Consider the following 20,909-nt stretch of genomic DNA (forward strand, 5'->3'; position numbering starts at 1 on the left):
ATAGTAATATTCCAGCTGAAGTCTAATTATTGTCTTGTTATAGGTTAATGCAGCCTTGCTCTTGCACTCAAGGTGTGGAGTGAATGTCCTCAGTAAACCTGTCCATCCCTTCCCCATTAAGTTGCTCCTTCATACTTTTGGTTACCTGTCCTAATATCGCTTTAATTTACTGCTCAACTCCCACTCTGACTTTCCTCTCATCAACCTGTCACAGTTCCAGTAAAGATCAACATAAGCTCATTGCACAATCATTTTCTTTTGGACACATTAGATCCCTCTGGACCAAATGTTGAGTTCAACCACATCACATCATAATCTCTGCCTCCACTTTCTTGGATGGCACAAGAGTAAGGAGATTATACTGAACTTGTATAAGGTACTAGCTAGACCTCAGCTGGAGTCGCGTATACAGTCCTGGGTGCTGCATTATTTTAAGATTTGATTTGATTTGATTTACTATTGTCACATGTACTGGTATACAGTGAAAAGCATTGTTTCTTGCGCACTACACAGACAAAGCATACCATTCATAGAGAAGGAAAGGAGAGAGTGCAGAATGTAGTGTTACAGTCATAGCCAGGGTGTAGAAAAAGATAAACTTAATGTGAGGTAAGTTCATTCAAAAGTCTGACAGCAGCAGGGAAGAAGCCTGTCCGGAGTCGGTCGGTACGGGACCTCAGACTTTTGTATCTTTTTCCCGACTGAAGAAGGTGGAAGAGAGAATGTCCGGGATGCGTGGGGTCTTTAATGATGCTGGCTGCTTTGCCAAGGCAGCGGGAAGTGTAGACAGAGTCAGTGGATGGGAGGCTGGTTTGTGTGATAAACTGGGCTACATTCATGACCCTTTGTAGATATTAACACAGCAACGTGGTTCCCTCTGAAATGGCCTCTCGGACCCTTCAGTGGCCGAGCAGATGGTTCTCCAGTGCCTTCCGAAGAGAATGGCCACAGCCCATGAATTAATAAAAACCTCACAACAATGTACGTTCTTCGAGCTGGTTTGTTTTTTTTCAGTGTTTGCTGATGTGGGAATAACTTGCAGCAACGCTGTTTGAAATGCAGTTAACAGAACCCTTGGCAAGTGCATGGTGACGGCTCCTGAGAGATTAGTGGTGCCTCGAAGGTATAAAACACAGCGAGCTGTTAAATATAAATGGTTTGGAATGTGGCTGGCTGATTTAAGCTCACCCTCTGTTCAAGCTCAAGGTGATCTGTGCTCAGTGGTGTGCTAGACTGGTACCTCAGCTGCCAGTGGTGTAAGAGGCCAGGATTCGAACCCACACCGGTTCCAGCCATGGGGAGAAGTGGTTGCCTGTTTGTGATGGTGATTATGGCGGATTATGTTTGTTCAGTTTTGGCTATACCAGGTAAGCCAGTAAAACTGACAGCTCCAGCGCCAGTATCAGTACTGAGGGTGCGCGTCTGTCAGATTAACCCGACGCTCTGTCTGTCTCCTGGGCGAGATGTAGAGGATCCCACAGCTCCGTCTCTCGAAGAGAAGGGACTTTCTTCCCAGGTGTCCTCAGGTCAATCCCCATCCCTCAACCAGCAGCACCGAAGCAGGCGATCTTGCTGTTTGTGGGCTCTTGCTGTGCACTGATTGATTGCTGCCGTGGTGTGGCTGCTTTCCAGAGGCTTCCCCGGCTGGAAGGTGGGGGGGTTGTGAAAGGTGTGAGAGGCACGGGGGCAGCAATGACTAGAGCCTGTGTGAGCCAGAGTCAATCAGTCACTGTCAGTGGGTTAGACACAAACACCACTGCCCACTGAGTGGGGCGGGGGTGAGGGTGAGTGTGGGGGTGAGGACAGGGCTGAGGCTGGGGGTGATGGTGGGGGTGGGGGTGTTTTGCGATGAGTCTATTAATGTCCTTCTTCACTTGCCCTCTATTCGCTAAACTTGACGTGGGGGGGGGGAATGGGAGGGAGGGAGTGGGGAGGCAGGGGAGAGGAGGGATAAGGAGATGAGGGAGGGTGATGGGAGATGAGGAGGTGAGGGGGAGATGAGGGAGGGTGATGGGAGATGAAGGAGGGTGATGGGAGATGAGGGAGGGTGATGGGAGATGAGGGAGGGTGATGGGAGATGAGGGAGGGTGATGGGAGATGAGGGAGACCCCTGGGCCAGATGGGATTTATCCTAGGATTCTCTGGGAGGCTAGGGAGGAGATTGCAGAGCCTTTGGTTTTGATCTTTAGGTTGTCATTGTCTACAGGAATAGTGACAGAAGACTGGAGGATAGCAAATGTTGTCCCCTTGTTCAAGAAGGGGAGTAGAGACAACCCTGGTAATTATAGACCAGTGAGCCTTACTTCTGTTGTGGGCAAAGTTTTGGAAAAGATTATAAGAGATAGGATTTATAATCATCTAGAATGATTAGGGATAGTCAGCACAGTTTTGTGAAGGGTAGGTCGAGCCTCACAAACCTTATTGAGTTCTTTGAGAAGGTGACCAAAGAGGGGGATAAGGGTAAAGCAGTTGACGTGGTGTATATGGATTTCAGAAAAGCGTTTGATAAGGTTCCCCACAGTAAGCTACTGCAGAAAATACGGAGGCATGGGATTGAGGGTGATTTAGCAGTTTGGATCAGGAATTGGCTAGCTGATAGAAGACAGAGGGTGGTGGTTAACGGGAAATGTTCATCATGGAGTTCAGTTACTCGTGGTGTACCACAGGGATCTGTTTTGGGGCCACTGCTGTTTGTCATTTTTATAAATGACCTGGATGAGGGTGTAGAAGGATGGATTAGTAAATTTGCGGATGACACTAAAGTCGGTGGAGTTGTGGACAGTGCAGATGGATGTTGCAGGTTACAGAGGGGCAAAGATAAGCTGCAGAGCTGGGCTGAGAAGTGGCAAATGGAGTTTAATGCGGAAAAGTGTGAAGTGATTCACTTTAGAAGGAGTAACAGGAATACAGAGAACTGGGCTAATGGAAAGATACTTGGTAGTGTGGATGAGCAGAGAGATCTCGGTGTCCATGTGCATAGATCCCTGAAAGTTGGCACCCAGGTTGATAAGGTTGTTAAGAAGGCATATGGTGTGTTAGCTTTTATTGGTAGAGGGATTGAATTTCGGAGCCGTGAGGTCACGTTGTAACTGTACAAAACTCTGGTGCAGCCGCACTTGGAGTATTGCGTACAGTTCTGGTCACCGCATTATAGGATGTGGAAGCATTGGAAAGGGTGCAGAGGAGATTTACCAGGATGTTGCCTGGTATGGTGGGAAGGTCTTGTGAGAAAAGGCTGAGGGACTTGGGGCTGTTTTCGTTAGAGAGAAGAAGGTTACGAGGTGACTTAATAGAGGCATGTAAGATGACCAGAGGGTTAGATAGGGTGGACAGTGAGAGCCTTTTTTCTCGGATGGAGATGGCTAACACGAGGGGACATAGCTTTAAATTGAGGGTTGATTGATATAGGACAGGTGTCAGAGGTAGGTTTTTTACTCAGAGGGTAGTAAGGGTGTGGAATGCCCTGCCTGCAGCAGTTGTGGACTCGCCAACTTTAAGGGCGTTCAAATGGTCATTGGATAAGCAAATGGATGATATTGGAATAGTGTAGGTTGGATGGGTTTTAGATTGGTTTTACAGGTTGGCACAACAGCTGTAATGTTCTATGTTCTAGGGGAGAGGAGGGAGGGTGAGGCAGGGGTAGATTAGAGATGAAGAATGGGGGAGGGGTCTGAAAGGGAGGAAATCTGAATGAAATTGACAGGAAGAGAATCTTGTGAGAAGCTGTGGTTCTGGATTTGTGTTTCTTGTTGGAGAGTCAGTGGGACTGACCGCCTCTCTGTTCCAGATGATGAATGTCCAGATGCCTACCCGGCCCGAGAGAACTGCGAGTTTGATGAAGTTTGTGAGGATGCCAGCTGTAAATACAACCAGTATGTGACCTGCCACCTCAACCGGTGTGGAACCTGTGAGGCTGTTTTCCGTGGTTATGACAACGTGACTGTGAGCTGTGACCAACGTGAGTCCCTGTTTGTGTTGTCACTCTGCCAGCTCATCCCCTCGGTGGAAACCCTCCCCGGGTACAGCCCGGGTTCCGAGGCTGGAGAAACAATTCCCCTTTCACAAAGCAACAGGCAACTGAACAATTTCATCCATTGACAGAGCAGCGAGGAGAGATTAATCATCGCAAACTGTTAGGACATGTAGTCATCAAGAAATTCATAACTTACTGGGGCAATGATCTGCTTGTACACTGCTAGTCTCGTATATAATATACATTATATAGAAACCTACAGTGCGGAAGGAGACCATTCAGCCCATCGAGTCTGCACTGACCACAATCCCACCCAGGCCCTATCCCCATACCCCACACATTTACCCTCCTAATCCCTCGACACTAAGGGGCAATTTAGCACGGCCAATGCACCTAACTTGCACATCTTTCGAGTGTGGAAGGAAACTGGAGCATCCGGAGGAAGCCCATGCAGACACGGGGAGAATGTGCAAACTCCACACAAACAGTGACCCAAGCCAGGGATCAAACCCAGGTCCCTGGCGCTGTGAGGCAGCAGTGCTAACCACTGTGCCAGCATGCCAAATATAATACCGATATATTGTATAATGCGATGTCACTTGTGTCTCAGTGGGTGACACACTTGTCTCTGGGTTTCAGTCCAGCACCAGTGAGGTTTTTCAGCTAAAATTCATTGAGCTCTTCAAATTTTCCAGTCCTGCCCGGGACCTTTCCTGCCAGTGTCAGGGCTGGAAAATCTTTCTATCGAGGGAAGTTGCGTTCGGATAACATGTTAAACGGAGGTTTTAAAGTTGTCCAGTTTAAAGATCAGCCTAGCTATCTATTTCACAGGGTTGGGGTAGGAAGGTCTCCCCTGTGTCCTGTCAACATCACATAAAAAACAGGTAATGTGGTTGTTGCCTTAGCTGTGAGAGAGTGGCTGTCATTTCACTTACATCAGAACAGTGAGTACACTTCCCAACAGCAAAGCCTTTGGGATATCCTGAAGGCATAAAAGGCACTATAGAAATGCAAGTTTTTTTATATTGTTATCTTTATTGAGCTTATATATTGCTGTACATTATCAATTTCAGTGTGTAGAATATACACAACGTGTGTGATATATTTAGTGTTATATTTTATCGTTTGTAACGTGTGCAATCATTGGTACACTATCAATGACTCTCTATTTTACATTGGGAGATAGGGGCAGATGTTTTCCCGGGTTGGGGAATCTGGAACAATTTCAAAATAAGGGGAAAGCCACTTAGGATCGCGATGGGAAGGAATTTCTTTACACCGAGGGTTGTGAAGCTTTGGAATTCTCTTTCCCAGAGTGCTGTGGAAGCTCAGTCATTGAGTTAGTTTAAAGTACGGATTGATAGATTTTGTTGTTGGCGTCGCTGGCTGGGTCAACATTTATTGCCCATCCCCAGTTGCCCGTGAGAAGGTGGTGGTGAGCTGCCTTCTTGGATCGCTGCAGTCCATGTTCTGTGAGTTGACCCACTAAGCCGTTAGGGAGGGAATTCCAGGATTTTAACCCAGTGACTGCCAAGGATATATTTCCAAATCAGGAAGGTGAGTAGCTTGGAGGGGAACTTGCAGGTGGTGGTGTTCCCAGGTATCTGCTGCTCTGGTCCTTCCAGATGGAAGTGGTGGTGGGTTTGGGAGGTGCTGTCTAAGGATCTTTGGCGAGTTGCTGCAGTGTGTCTTGTAGATAGTACACACTGCTGCTACTGAGCATTGGTGGTGGAGGGAGTGAATGTTTGTAGATGTGGTGCCAATCAAGAGGGCTGCTTTGTTCTGGACGGTATTGAGCTTCTTGAGTGTTGTTGGAGCTGCACCCATCCAGGCAAGTGGGGAGTATTTCATCTCACTCCTAACTTGTGCCTTGTAGATGGTGGACAGGCTTTGGGGAGTCAGGAGGTTATCGATTAACAATAATGGAAAGGGTTATGGAATAGTGTGGGTAAAAGGCATTGAAATATCCAATCAGCCATGATTGTATTGAATGGCAGAGCAGGCACGATGGGCTGAATGGCCTCAGCCTGTTGCTATGCTCCTATATTGTATCATACCGTATATTTGAAGTGTAGATAATAATTGATACAGCACAGATTGTTCGGTTTATTCATTTGGATTTGATGCTTTTTAATCTCAGTGACACCGAAATGTCGGCTCTTGCACCTGGAGATGTTGCACAAGAGTCGGACGGCCAGCCAGCAGCCAGGGGGCAGGAGAGTGGACGATCTGTATGACCCCGAGTGTGAGAGGAATGGCACCTTCAAGGCCAAACAGTGCGACGACGACTCCAATCTCTGCTGGTGTGTGGACAGTGCCGGCGTCAGGGTCACAGATAAGACCGGCGATGACCCCAAGTGTGACCAGCTCGTTCGTGTCCAGTGAGTTTCATCCCAGGGCCTCCCGGTTAAGATAACCTTTCGCGCGGGGAGAAAGCTGACCGTTGGACTTAGCCGACTGAGAACAACCATCAGCCCTCCTCACCCCCTGAGAGTGCAGCTGGTAATGGGGCACCCTGGTGTTGTATGTGGCAAGACCCATGGGTGGGTCCCGGTGCTGTGCTGAGCTCAGCCAGAGACAGAAGCCCTTTCCGAGTTCAGGATGTCTGTGTTTTATCCCAGGTCACTAGATAACCAGCTCAGTAATGTACACATTGAGTCACCATCACCACGGTCTCTGGCAATCGCTTAGTTCACGATCATTTCCACAGAATCATGTAGCCGCACAGTTCTCCATCATCCAAAATTCCCCGTGGGCAGGATGCCAATTCCAGAACATCCTGTACCCATACCACCCCCCGCCCCCACTCTCCCCCTCTCTGAGCCATGCAGGCCCTCTCACTGGTTATGATGTGGAGATGCTGGTGTTGGACTGGGGTGGGCACAGTAGGAAGTCTCACAACACCAGGTTAAAGTCCAACAGGTTTATTTGGAATCACGAGCTTTGGGAGCGCTGCTCCTTCATCAGGTAGGATTCACAAACACGGCTAATAGACAAAGACACAATTGTAAGATAATGGTTGGAATGTGAGTCTTTACAGGTAATCAACAGGTAATTTACAGATTACCTGTAAAGACCCACATTCCAACCAATACCCTGCAGTTGTGTTTTTGTCTATATTTACTGTGTGTGTAAACCCTACCTCTCCACCCACCTGATGAAGGGGCAGCACTCTGAAAGCTCGTGATTCCAAATAAACCTTTTGATTTGATTTATTATTGTCACATGTATTAATATACAGTGAAAGGTATTGTTTCCTGAGCACTATACAAAGCATACTGTTCATAGAGAAGGAAACAAGAGAGTGCAGAATGGGGTGTTGGACACGTGTGGTGTTGGACTTTAACCTGGTTTTGTGAGACTTCTTACTGTGTCTACACTCAGTGGTTGGCACACAGTTTACATGTTGGCATGGCTGGGTTTAGAACTGTCTGCGTTTATGTTACAAAACCTGTCTGTCTTTGACAATTTTGATGTTTTGTTGAGCTCCACTGGACAGATAGCTCACTGCGCTCTCCCTTTACTCAATCCTAAACTGAAGATGAAGCCAGAGCAATGATCATATTGAAAGACATGTCCTCCATCCCTTCTTCTATTTTTTATGTTCTCAAGTAAATCTTACCCAAATTCCATTGTCTAACTTCATAAGAGAAAGAATAGAATCCCTACAGTGCAGAAGGAGGTGTGAAAGTTAAAATGTTCAGATTTTTACCTTCTCTGTAACAGCTTGTGAGAATATTCTCAGTTATGGACCTTTAAGAGGGCCTGTCTGCTTCAGATTAGGACATGGAACTGTCTGCTGTTTGACCTTCACCAGAAGGTGAACAAGACCAGATTTTTTCCATAACAAATACCAAAGGTGAGATATGGGGATATGCTAGGCAAATGAAGGATTAGCAGAAGTCAATTTTTCATCGAAAAAGAAAGGGTAAAAAGCCAAGATTTAATTGGTAAATATGTACGTCAACAAAGGATGTAAACAAAATGCTTGTTCCTGATTTGCTGTAATTGACTATAACTGCTAGGTTGTTTCTCTGTAATGTCAGATCCACTCCGGCCATTTCGATTGCGGGAGGGGAGTTCTCCTTGTGCACGAGTAATTAAAGACCTTGCATTGGATGCGTGGTGTCTGGCACAGTTTGTGTTAAGAGTTGACTAAGTGTGCCTAAAGATGCTGATAAAGGCCATTCAGCCCATCGAGTCAGCACCGAGAACAATCCCACCCAGGTCCTAGCCCTGTAACCCACATATTTACCCCACTAATCCCTCTTACCTATGCATCCTGGGACACTACGGGGCAATTTAGCATGGCCAATGCACCTAACCCACACACCTTTGGACTGTGGGAGGAAACCAGAGCACCCAGAGGAAACCCACAGGGTGGAACATTCCATCCTGCCCATTGCAGGAATTGTAAGGGGGCAATTTAAAGGTCTGTTGACCCCGGAAGGGAATTTCTGGGTGTGGGACATGCACGGCTGGAAAATCCGGCCCTAGGTAGTCACTTGGTAACACAGCACCTGAGTGTTGTTAAAAGAGAGATGCACTGGGTAAAATGTTTCATTTTCTAAGGTGTAGTAATTTAACCTACATGAGAAAGCGGGTGCTGATTGGTTTAATTTGATCACAATCTCCATGGCAACATCTCAACCAATCGGAGTCGATTTGCCAACAGTCTGCATCCTTTCCTTGTACAGAATATATTATTGCTTACTTTGAAATTTGGCATTCTTGTGTCTATCTCTCCTGATGAGTGCAAGATGAAAAACTTTGACAGCACGTCTCTTTTGTCAGCTGCACGGAAATAATAGGCTGTCAGATACATAACCGACCAATCACAATATTTGTTTGTATCTGAAATTGCGTGTTGGTTTCCTTCCTAAATCCTATTAATAACGAAAACATTTAGGAACTTTCCAATTTCTATAACGATGGGATAATGTTGAGGCTGAGACAGAGAGACAGGCTGAGAAATAGTGATGTAAAAGGACATCTACTGCGCTAAAACAGGACTGAACTGCTTTATTCTAACCACAGATGTGACATTTGGCTGGATGGTTGATGAGGGGATAATGTTTGCAGCAGGAAATCAATTCCTGCGTCATTCCTGTGAAGGTTAAAAGACTAAAACTGTCTCCCTCTCTCTCCCCACAGTCTCATTCAAATTGATTTCAGTTTTAAAGTGGAGTTTGTCTTTTTGAAGATGAAGGAGGAAGCTCTCCGTCGGTGAGTTGGGCTGGAATCTGTCTCCGTGGTTACGCGGCGCTGCGTCAGACAGTCTCTGCTGACAAAGTGCTGCAACATGGCCTCAGTGTCACATGGCCAGCGAGGTGGGGGTTGGGGGGAGGAAGGTGGATCAGTTTACCCACAGCTTATTGCTATTGGTTTTGTCTCTTATACTCCGCAGGTGTGTTGGTCCATGCAGACGGTGGGTCGTGCGTGGGCTGCTCTTGGAGGTTCCGGGAGTGGCCTAGTACTTTGCATCGTTGTGTGTGCTTAAAACTGGACCAGCAGACGGGCGCCACAGCAGCTCAGTGACTATCACTGTTTGCTGCGCAGACACATGGATTTTGGGCCGGTGTCTGTGGGAGTTTGCGCATTCTCCCCATGTTTGCGTGGGTTTTCTCCGGGTGCTCCGGTTTCCTCCCACACCCCAAAGATGTGCTCTTAGGCTGATTGGTGTAACAAATTGTCCCTAAACTATTCTCCCCTGAATCTGGTTTCCAATGGGGGGACCACTCACATACACACGGATCAAGGTAGGTGTAGGAAAATGCTTTGTTGGGATGGCAGCGCAGGCTCGTTGGGCCAAAGGGCCTGTTTCCCGAGCTGGGTTGTTCTTTGTTCTTTGTTTATATGTGTACGAACATCATCTGATTAGATTTGATTTATTATTGTCATGTATTAACATACAGTGAAAAGTATTGTTTCTTGCACCCCATACAGACAAAGCATACCATTCATAGAGAAGGAAAGGAGAGAGTGCAGAATGTAGTGTTACAGTCATAGCTAGGGTTCAGAGAAAGATCAACTTAATGCGAGGTAGGTTCATTCAAAAGCCTGACAGCAGCAGGGAAGAAGCTGTTCTTGAGTCGGTTGGTACATGACCTCAGACTTTTGTATCTTTTTCCAGACGGAAGAAGGTGGAAGAGAGAATGTCCGGGGTGCGTGGGGTCATTAATTATACTGGCTGCTTTGTTGAAGCAGCGGGAAGTGTAGACAGAGTCAATGGATGGGAGGCTGGTTTGCGTAATGGACTGAGCTATATTCACAACCCTTTCAAGTTTCTTGTGGTCTTGGGCAGAACAGGAGCCCATACCAAGCTGTGATACAATCAGAAAGAATGCTTTCTATGGGGCATCTGTAAAAGTTGGTGAGGGTCATAACTGACATGTCGAATTTCCTTAGTCTTCTGAGAAAGTAGAGGCATTGGTGGGCTTTCTTAACTAGTTGAAAGTTGACTGTCCTGCTGATGGTGTGATATATGTATATATAATGTAGGAGTTTGGGGTGCAGGTAGCCCCTTTAAGAGTGCGGGTCAGGTAATCTCTGGGCTATTAGCTCTGCCCAGTGTGGGACTCTGCTGGACAGTCTTAGACCTGTCTGAGTGAGTGCCCACCTTCAATAACCAGCTCCCAGTGTTGGAGTATTCTCACCTGCCTTGTGTTTTTAATGCCCTGGTAATGAGTTCCTTATTCCCATCACTCTGGGTGCAGAGGCTTCTCCTGAATTCCTGACTGGATTTGTTAGAGCCTCTCGACCTGGTCTTACACAAGTTGAAACATCTTCTCTACAATCTTCCCTGTCAAATCTTTCATCTATCCTTCAATAAATTGGTAAAAAAATTCCTTCATGAGACTTGGGCATCAGCGTTTATTGCCCATCCCTTATTGCCCTGGAGAAGGCGGTGGTGGTGAGCTGCTGCAGTCCCTTTCATGTAGGTACATCCACAGTGCTGTTAGAGAGGGAGTTCCAGGATTTTGACCCAGCGACAGTGAAGGAACAGTGGGTGATATGTCAGGATGGGGAGTGACTTGGAAGGGAAACTCTGGCTGCTGGTGTTCCCAGGTATCTGCTGCCCTCGTCCTTCTAGATGGAGGTGGTCATGGGTTTGGAAGGAGCTGTCTAAGGATCTTTGGTGAGATCCTGCGGTACATCTTGTAGATGGTACACACTCCTGCTACTGGGTGTCAGTTATGGAGGATATGAATGCTGAAGGTGGTGGAAGAGGTCCCAGTTAAACAGGCTGCTTTGTCCTGAATGGTGTTAAGCTACTTGGGTGTTGTTGGAGCCGCAGCCATCCAGGTAAGTGGGCAGTATTCCATCACACTCCTGACTTGTGCCTTGTAGATGGTGGACAGGCTTTGGGGAGTCAGGAGGTGAGTTACTCGCTGCAGGATTCCCGGTCTCTGCGCTAACCTGGTAGTTACAGTATTTATGTGGCTAGTCCAGTTCCATTTCTGGTCAATGGTAAACCCCAGGATGTTGACAAAAGCATTCGCAAGAGAATCGATTCCCAAGCGAGCCGGCAGATCTCTCAGTTTGGGTATTTTCCTGGTATCGTCTCTGCAGGTAGGTGGAGATCGATATTATTGCCCAGAATTAACCCTCAGCCTCTTAACCATTGGAAAGGCCAGAGTGGTGGTTAGGGAGGTAACTTGTTTTGTTTTGTGTTTTAGGAAGGTGGCCATTAAGCTGGTTAAAGAGTATACACTAAAGGCAACTCAGATTGTGGAGATCAAGGCAAGTATTGGGATCCAAACTTCCAGATCCCGCGGCACTATTCACAGACGTGTGAGAGAATCTCCAGGTTTACAGTAATGCTTTATTCTGTATCTAACCCCGTGCTGTCCCTGTCCTGGGAGTGTTTGATGGGGACAGTGTAGAGGGAGCTTTACTCTGTATCTAACCCTGTGCTGTCCCTGTCCTGGGAGTGTTTGATGGGGACAGTGTAGAGGGAGCTTTACTCTGTATCTAACCCCGTGCTGTCCCTGTCCTGGGGGTGTTTGATGGGGGGACAGTGCAGAGGGAGCTTTACTCTGTATCTAACCCTGTGCTGTACCTGTCCTGGGGGTGTTTGATGGGAGGACAGTGTAGAGGGAGCTTTACTCTGTATCTAACCCCGTGCTGTACCTGTCCTGGGGATGTTTGATGGGGGGACAGTGCAGAGGGAGCTTTACTCTGTATCTAACCCTGTGCTGTACCTGTCCTGGGAGTGTTTGATGGGGGGACAGTGTAGAGGGAGCTTTACTCTGTATCTAACCCCGTGCTGTACCTGTCCTGGGAGTGTTTGATGGGGACAGTGTAGAGGGAGCTTTACTCTGTATCTAACCCCGTGCTGTCCCTGTCCTGGGAGTGTTTGATGGGGGACAGTGTAGAGGGAGCTTTACTCTGTATCTAACCCCGTGCTGTACCTGTCCTGGGAGTGTTTGATGGGGGACAGTGTAGAGGGAGCTTTACTCTGTATCTAACCTCGTGCTGTACCTGTCCTGGGAGTGTTTGATGGGGGACAGTGTAGAGGGAGCTTTACCCTGTATCTAACCCCCTGCTGTACCTGTCCTGGGAGTGTTTGATGGGGGGACAGTGTAGAGGGAGCTTTACTCTGTATCTAACCCCGTGCTGTACCTGTCCTGGGAGCGTTTGATGGGGACAGTGCAGAGGGAGCTTTACCCTGTATCTAACCCTGTGCTGTACCTGTCCTGGGGGTGTTTGATGGGGGGACAGTGTAGAGGGAGCTTTACTCTGAATTAAAAACAACTTATTATATAAATGGTGAGAGATTGCAGAGCTCCGAGATGCAGAGGGACCTAGGTGTCCTAGTGGATGAATTGCAAATGTTTAGCATGCTGGAACAAGTAATTAGGAAAGCTGTTAGAACGTTATTGTTGATTCTGAGGGGAATTTAATAGAACAGAGAACTGATGCGTCAGTCATACAAGGAATTACGTTACACAGAGTACTGTATACAGTACAGGTCTCCTTCTTTTGGGAAGAATGTAAGTGCAGTTCAGAGAAGGTTTATGAAGCTAATACCAGGAATGGACAGAAAGGCTGGACAGATTAGCCCTGTATCCACTGGAGTTTAGAAGAGTAAGAGGCTGCTTGATTTCGAAGGGGTTTTGACAGGATGGCTATGGCGAGGATATTCCCTCTAATGGCAGAATCTAGCAAGAGGGGTCACTGGTTAAAAATAAGGGATTGCCCATTTAAGAGAAGTGTTTTCTCGGAGGGCCGTGAGTCTCTGAAATTCCCTTCCTCAAAAAATCAGAACCTTTGAATGTTTTTAAGGCAGAGTTAGAAAGATTCCTGATTAACGAGGGGCTGAGAGGCTATTGGGATTAGGGAGGAAGGTGGGGTGGAGGTGACAATCAGATCAGCAATGTTGTTATTGAATGGCGGAGTGACTTTGAAGCCCCGAGGGGCCTACTCCCTATAATAAATCCTCAGAGGCAGGAGTCCCTTCACCGAAATCCCTTCATTTACAGATCTGACATCAGCGTACAGAGTGCTTCCAGTTCGCAGCCTACACTCGGAGTGCCAGAGGAACTGCCACTCCCCTGGTTAAATACAAAACGATTGATTGGCCCATCGATTTGGCCCTTAATCAGGGAGCTCATATTCTAACCGGCTCACCTCAATAGCCTGATTAAAGTTGTTACACTCCTGCTCCTAATTTGTATGATCTTATATCGGGATTATTTAGTACTTTGAAAGCTAAATTCAAACTCGCAAGTCGCCGTGATAGGATTAGAATTGAAAACCCAATAACGTAGCGATGGCTCTGCTGTTATCAAACAGAGACGGGGAGGGGAAGACCCCGTGAAAGGACAAACAGTGGCAACATTTCAAAATATAGAATGTCCAGCTGTTCCCCACCTCCCCGAACCCCATCAAAGAAAATTGTTTCACGTAGCAACAGTCAGGTGGAACCTGGTAATGAACGCACACGATGGATTGAAGAACCGTAGTCATTGGCAGGATTTAGCAGAAACTTGGGCACCTGGTAGAACTTACAGTCCGTCTTCCCATCCTCTTGGTAACAGGTCCATGAAATATCCCGAGAAATCTGCATTCGACTTGCCGAAAATGGCACCAAAGACCCAACGGACATCTCCACTGTGGCCTATTACATTGAGAGAGACGTGAGTACAGCTCCTTCCCAGAGCACACATCCACCTTTCTATTCTCTCACGACAGTACTGTAGAGGCCTGAATTAATATTCTGGTGTCACAACTTCAAATCTAAGCATGGCAGCTGGAGAAATTTCAATCCAATGAGTTAATAAATCTGAAAGAAGAATCTGATCTCATTAATAGTGACCGTGACGCTACTGGGATTGTTGTAAAAACCCATCTGGTTCATTGGAGTCTTTCAGGTAACTCAGACCCATAACGACATGATCGACTTTTATCTGTCCTCTGAAATGTGTGTCTGGAAAATCTTCAGGTCAAGGGCTGTAAAAACAAGTTAATTACTCAATTAGCGAGGCATTTGTTACTTTGATAGAGCTAATGGACTTCTGTTTACAACGTTGGGGCGTTGATTGACAGGGTCAGGTGATAATGTGGTTAATGTGCAGAGCGGGCTCTGTAGCAGCGAGAAAGGAGTGGTCGCAGTTTAGAGTCGGAGTTTTAGCTGGAATCAAGCCTGGGTCCCTGGCGCTGTGAAGCAGCAGTGCTAACTACTGTGTCACCAGGCCACCCACATTATACGTACACGCAAGATCCTTGCTTCCTGCTTCAGCCTAACCTGACCCACGTTTGTTTGGCTGGTTTTAAGTTAGTCAACAGATTTCAAAGTGAATCTCCCGCCGTTAACCATGTCTTCACTTTGCAGTTAAAGATGAACAAATTCACTCTGGAAGTGGACGGGAAGAGCTTGCAGGTGGAGAGGGAGTCGGTACAGGTTTGGTTCTTTGACAATGAGCCTCCTCGGATTAATATGAAGACTATTTCTCCCGGTTTCGCTGCCATCATCATCATCATCGCACTGGCAATGTTAACCGGGATCGCAGTCTTTGTGAGTACAGCCACACCCATTCACACCTTTCCTTCCGCACAGATAGGTGGTGCCTGAAGGACCAGGTGGGTGAGCTTGTTGGGAGGTTCGCGCACTCTGGTCCAGCACCTCAACTTTACCTCCGCGTCCTCCTGACAAAATCCCTCAATAAACCTTCTCCATTTCAGTCAGCCAAGGCCAGGGCCTCCCAGCGAGTCGACGAATATGTCCGACCTCTTCAGTGATACTTTCAGGACATCCCTAAGGTATTTCTGTTCTCGTCCTGGGAGAATCCTACTTCTGATCAAGTTCTAAGAAGGGCAGTTTCGTTGGGGGGCCTCGTGTCAGACAAACAACATGTCCTGCCCAGACCTTATCCCTGTAACCCCAGTATTTACCCCGCTAATCCCCCATAACCTATACATCTTGGGCAATTTAGCATGGCCAATGTACCTATCCTGCACATTTTTGCAGTGTGGGAGGAAACCAGAGCATCTGGAGGAAGCCCATGCAGACATGGGGAGGACATGCAAACTCTTCACAGACAGTGACCCGAGCTGGGAATCGAACCCGGGTCTCTGGCACTGTGAGGCAGCAGATAACCACTGAGCCACCCAATTCATCTCTGGTTGGTTCGATTCTTGGAATCGTGCAAAAGCTGTCCGTCAGAGAGTCATAGAGGTTTACAGCATGGAAACAGGCCCTTCAGCCCAACTTCTCCATGCTGCCCAGTTTTTAACCACTAAGCTAGTCCCAATTGCCCACATTTGGCCCATATCCCTCTGTACCTATCATTTAGGATCTCACCCACCTCTTGTGGATCCACACATGGATGACCCTGTTGATCCTTAAGAGGCCCTTCTCTCTCCCTAGTTACTCTTTTGCCCTTTATGTATTCGTGGGAGCTCTTTGGACTCTCCTTTGCCCTATCTGCCAAAGCGATCTCCTGTCCCCTTTCTGCCCTCCGATCTTTATTTCCTTGAATCTTGTAACAATAACGTGAACTTCCTGCATGATTAAGAAACCCTGGGAAACTGGGCTGGATTTGCACTGGTGTGTAAGATATTCCCAGGAATGTCTCACTCTGCAATGGAATCTCCTTGTCTGCCGATGGGAAGCTTTTTTAAAAAAAATTAAATCAGAATAATAAGATTCTTGAATCTGTTAAACATTCTAAATGATGTAAGTGCTGGTTAAACTGCTTGGGGCTGTGGACCATAAACAGACAATCTGTAACCAGATTAAGAGCAGTTTAGATGAATATTTATGGAGATACTTTCAGCTGTTGTATCTGGTTAGACTCATCACTGAAATAATCTTCAACTTGCTGCTCTAAGTGATTGTCTATTTTCTTAAAAGGATTACTAAAACACTTGATACATGCAGCATCTAATGATTATGTGTACAGTGTTTTAGATTGGGGATCTATGATCGCTAATTTATTTGAATAGGGACTTTTGAGAAAGGTGGGGGAGATGAAAAGGGAAATGATGGAATGTTGGCCGCTAATAACGTGATCTGGTTGCAGGTCGTTGTCAGAAGGAGGGCAAAAGAAGACAGACAGAGGATCCAGTTTGAGGTGATTGAGGTGATGTATCTCAAACCGTAACCATTCTTAAAGTACTGCACTAGGGTGGCACAGTGGTTAGCACTGCTGCCACACAGTGCCAGGGATTCAGGTTCGATTCCCGGCTTGGGTCACTGTCTGTGTGGAGTTTGCACATTCTCCCCGTGTCTGTGTGGGTTTCCTCCGGGTGCTCCGGTTTCCTCCCACAGACTGAAAGACATGCAGGTTAGGGTGCATTGACCATGTTAAAATCTCCCTCAGTGTACTTGAACAGGTGCCAGAATGTGGTCACGTGGGGAATTTCACAGCAACTTCATTGCAGTGTTAATGTAAGCTTACTCGTGACACTAATAAATAAACTAAACTAGTGGAGCCATTGAGATGCAGGTTTGGCATTAGTCACTGACGTGCCTGATATTTATAGAAAAAGTTCTCTTCCTCCCTCTCCTGCCAGTGGCTCTTGTTGTTGGAGTGTTTTAGATAAAGTTTGTCTCTACCTTTGCTGTTCTTCCTATTTTGTTGTATTTTTGGAGATATCTCGATTGGGAAGAGGATTCCCATCTGTGATTGGATATAATTCTGGAGACATCATCACATGACTTCATGTTTCCAATGACTCCGCCCCCACTCTCCAGCCATTGGTTACCCAACAGATCCAAACATGGGATTGGTTGTCTTACCACAGCCAATTAGACAACAAACAGTTTCTTCATTAACGATTGGTTGATTGTTAACTGTCAGCTTTACACATCTTTCACTCCAGTGCTTTACAGAATGTGTCCAATCATTAAAAAAATTATTTTAATGCCTCCATAAATTTTCTCCTGGGTGTTTGCCTGCTGGAGTTTCTTGGAGGTTTGTCTTCAATTCCTGGAGATTCCAGGTCATTCTTGGATGGTTGGTAATTCTTGGCAAAGATTTCAGGTCAAATGTGGCACCTTCCACATTACTTGTGGCACAGTGGGTTAGCACGGCTGCCTCACAGCGCCAGGGGCCTGGGTTTGATTCTGGCCTCAGGTGACAGTGTGGAATTTGCACATTCTCTTCGTGTCTGCGTGGGTTTCCTCCGGGTGCTCCGGTTTCCTCTCACACCCCAAAGATGTGCAGATCAGGTGGATTGGTCATGCTGAATTGGCCCTTAGTGTCCCAAAGTGTATGGATTAGCCATGGTAAATGCATGCTAAGTGAGGGAGTAAATGTGGACTGGGGTGAGATGCTCTTTTGGAGAGCCAGTGCAGACTGAATGGGCTGAGTGGCCTCCTCTTGCACCGTATGGATTCTGTACAGCTCCGAAATTGACTGGATAAACTAGCCAAATTGTCAGAGGCCACTGTTATTATTCCTGTAATATTCTTGTTCCTAATCCGAGTTTTATCTGTCGGTTTCCACAGGGACAGGAAATGGAAGAACATCACCTTGCTCAGAGGATGGGTTTAGCACGTTAACTGTCCAGAGGCTCTGTGCACCCTTGGGAAACAAGTCTTATAGTTGTTGCACACAAAGAGTTTTTTTTTTGCAAATGAGCCCTGTGCTTATAGTTTGTTCCAAGACATGAACAAATCTAACAGATGATTCAAAGATTGCTCTGATTCAATGCAGAAGAGAGATATGATGAAGATTGTGGACAGTCACAACCAGGAATTTACACCTACTGCATATGCTGACCCACCAGTACGTTGTTAAAGTGAGGCACTAACTCTGTGCTCTAAGTTCTCATTGGGAGATCCCATGGCATTATGAGATGAGCATTAAATTCAGTTCTGAGGAAAAAAAATCCTTCCTGAGCCAACAATCCTTCCTGAGGCAACAATCCTTCCTGAGCCAACAATCCTTCCTGAGCCAACAACATCATCACCAGCAGATGACTTGGCCTATTACCCTTGTGTGTGGGACACTCTTGCCTCTCAGCTCTTCGAGGCAGTTTGGGAGGGTGAAATTTAATTTTGACGGAAGGACCGGCAGTGGATGCTTCACTCTTCCCAACCTGTGGAATGGAATGTTGTTGGGGCCAGGTGTATAACAGGTACCTTTATCACCTTACTTAGCTATGACTGAAGATTAATATCACTCTGCTTCCCATCAACTGTTAAGGGCAGTAAATTTACTCCAAGTTGCTCTCAATTCTGAAGGTGCTGTTACTGGATGGAGTTCAGGAATATTGTGCAAATGGGGATTCCCTGGAGCAGCTGTGAGGAAATTGGCAGCTGAGATGTTTCAATGTTAAATACATTTTGTCGTTTAAAACTGATTTTATTTATGCTGCAATCGTTTTAATCTTGTAGTCGGAGATGGCTGGCTTATGAAATAAAGATGCTTACACTACACAAAGGTCGAAAGTACAATCACAGTTAGTCAAACAAGCAGAGTTTAACAGAAACTCATTGAAAGCCAATGGGCCGTGAAATCTTACAAGATGGTAATGAGGTCATTTAAATACAGTTTTAATGTTTAAAATGACACTATCTGCTCACAGAATGCACCTCTTGGACACAGAGACAGCAGGCAATGCCAGTCTAACACTGGCAAGGTTGAGGACTCTGGGTCTTTACTCGTTGGAGTTTAGAAGGATGAGTTCTTATTGAAACTTACGGGATGCTGCGAGGCCTGGGTAAGGTGGACATGGGCAGAATGTTCCCACTAGTCGGAAAAACTAGAACTCGAGGGCACAACCTCAGACTAAAGAGACGATCCTTTAAAACAGAGACGAGGAGGAATTTCTTCAGTCGGAGGGTGGTGAATCTGTGGAACTCTTTGCCACGGAAGGCTGTGGAGGCCAGGTCAAAGTGTCTTTAAGACAGAGATAGATAGGTTCCTGATTAATAAGGGGATCAGGGATTATGGGGAAAAGGCAGGAGAATGGGGATGAGAAAAATATCAGCCAGGATTGAATGGTGAAGTAGACTCGATGGGCCGAGTGGCCTAATTCTGCTCCAATATCTTATGGTCTAACACATGACACTGGCAAACCCTTTACTTTTAGTTCAATATCTTCTTTAACAAGGACGGTGGTGAAATTCTGTCACCATTTTAAGATGAAATTTCCTGGTTAATCAATGTCAGTTACATCCCTGGTTGGCAGCTCCTGAGCCACACTGTTCTGGGTTCAAATCCCACTCCAGGAGCTGTGGATTTACAATCCCGGCTGATACTCGAGTGCTGTGGGAATGCTGCATTGACAGAGGTGTCGCGTTTCAGATGCAACTTACACCACAGCTCCGCCACCACCACCACCCAACCTTCTGCCTCCTTCAGACCCCCATGTCACTGTTTCAAAGTTATCCTGATGCCCTAGCTAATAGAACGAGAAAACAAAGAAAATTACAGCACAGGAACAGGCCCTTCAGCCCTCCAAGCCTGCACCAACTGTGCTAAAACCCCCTACCCTTCCGGGGTTCGTATCCCTCTATTCCCATCCTAGTCATGTATTTGCCCAGATGCCTCTTAAAAGTCACTACCGTATCCGCTTCCACTGCCTCCCCCAGCAGTGAGTTCCAGACACCCACCACCCGCTGTGTAAAAAACTTATACATCTCCTTTAAACCTTGCCCCTTGCACATTAAACCTGTGCCCCAAGTAATTGACTCTTCCACCCTGGGAAAAAGCTTCTGGCTGTTCACTCTGTCCATGCCCCTCATAATCTTGTAGGCTTCTATCAGGTCTCCCCGCAACCTCCATCGTCCCAGTGAGAACAAACCAAGTTTCTCCAACCTCTCCTCATAGCTAATACCCTCCATACCAGGCAACATCCTGGTTAATCTTTTCTGTATCCTCTCCAAAGCTGCCACATCCTTCTGGAGCAGAATTGAACACTAATTTCCAAGTGCAGCTTAATTAATGTTCTATAAAGCTGCAACATGACTTGTCAATTTTTAAACTCAATGCCTCGGCCAATGAAGGCATAGTAAAAAGATTCACAACACCAGGTTAAAGTCCAACAGGTTTATTTAGTAACAAGCTTTTGAAGCACAGCCCCTTCATCAGGTGAGTGGGAGTTGTTTTCACAAATAGGATATATAAAGACACAATCTCCATTTACAAAATAATGATTGGAATGTGAGTCTTTGCAGGTAATCATGTCTTAGAGGTACAGACAATGTGAGTGGAGAGAGGGTTAAGCACAGGTTAAGGAGATGTGTATTGTCTCCAGACAGGACAGTTAGTGAGATTTTGTAAGTTCAGGCAAGTCACGGGGGTTACAGACAGTGCGACATGAACCCAAGATCCTGGTTGAGGCCGTCCTCGTGTATGTGGAACTTGGCTATCAGTCTCTGCTCAGCGACTCTGTGTTGTCATGTGCCCTGAAGGCTGCCTTGGAAAACGCTTAGCCAAAGGCAAGCATGCCCTATGCCTTCTTGATTACCCTCTCCACC

At 46.5% G+C, this 20,909-nt stretch overlaps 1 protein-coding gene across 1 annotated transcript; it reads left to right on the top strand.

Moving 5' to 3' along the window:
- Positions 1 to 1,206: 1,206 nt before the first annotated feature.
- On the top strand, positions 1,207 to 18,867 carry LOC145352206 (epithelial cell adhesion molecule-like). The gene is made up of 9 exons (XM_080201937.1): positions 1,207 to 1,367; positions 3,788 to 3,958; positions 6,114 to 6,354; positions 9,128 to 9,199; positions 11,653 to 11,716; positions 14,017 to 14,115; positions 14,811 to 14,993; positions 16,501 to 16,560; positions 17,931 to 18,867. Exons 1-9 carry the CDS (start codon positions 1,295 to 1,297, stop codon positions 17,982 to 17,984), a joined length of 1,017 nt encoding a protein of 338 aa, XP_080058063.1. The 5' UTR covers positions 1,207 to 1,294; the 3' UTR covers positions 17,985 to 18,867.
- Positions 18,868 to 20,909: the final 2,042 nt, after the last annotated feature.

This window comes from Carcharhinus amblyrhynchos, chromosome 14, assembly GCF_965287045.1.
Source record: "Carcharhinus amblyrhynchos chromosome 14, sCarAmb.v2.hapA, whole genome shotgun sequence".
Taxonomy (NCBI): Eukaryota; Metazoa; Chordata; class Chondrichthyes; order Carcharhiniformes; family Carcharhinidae; genus Carcharhinus; species Carcharhinus amblyrhynchos.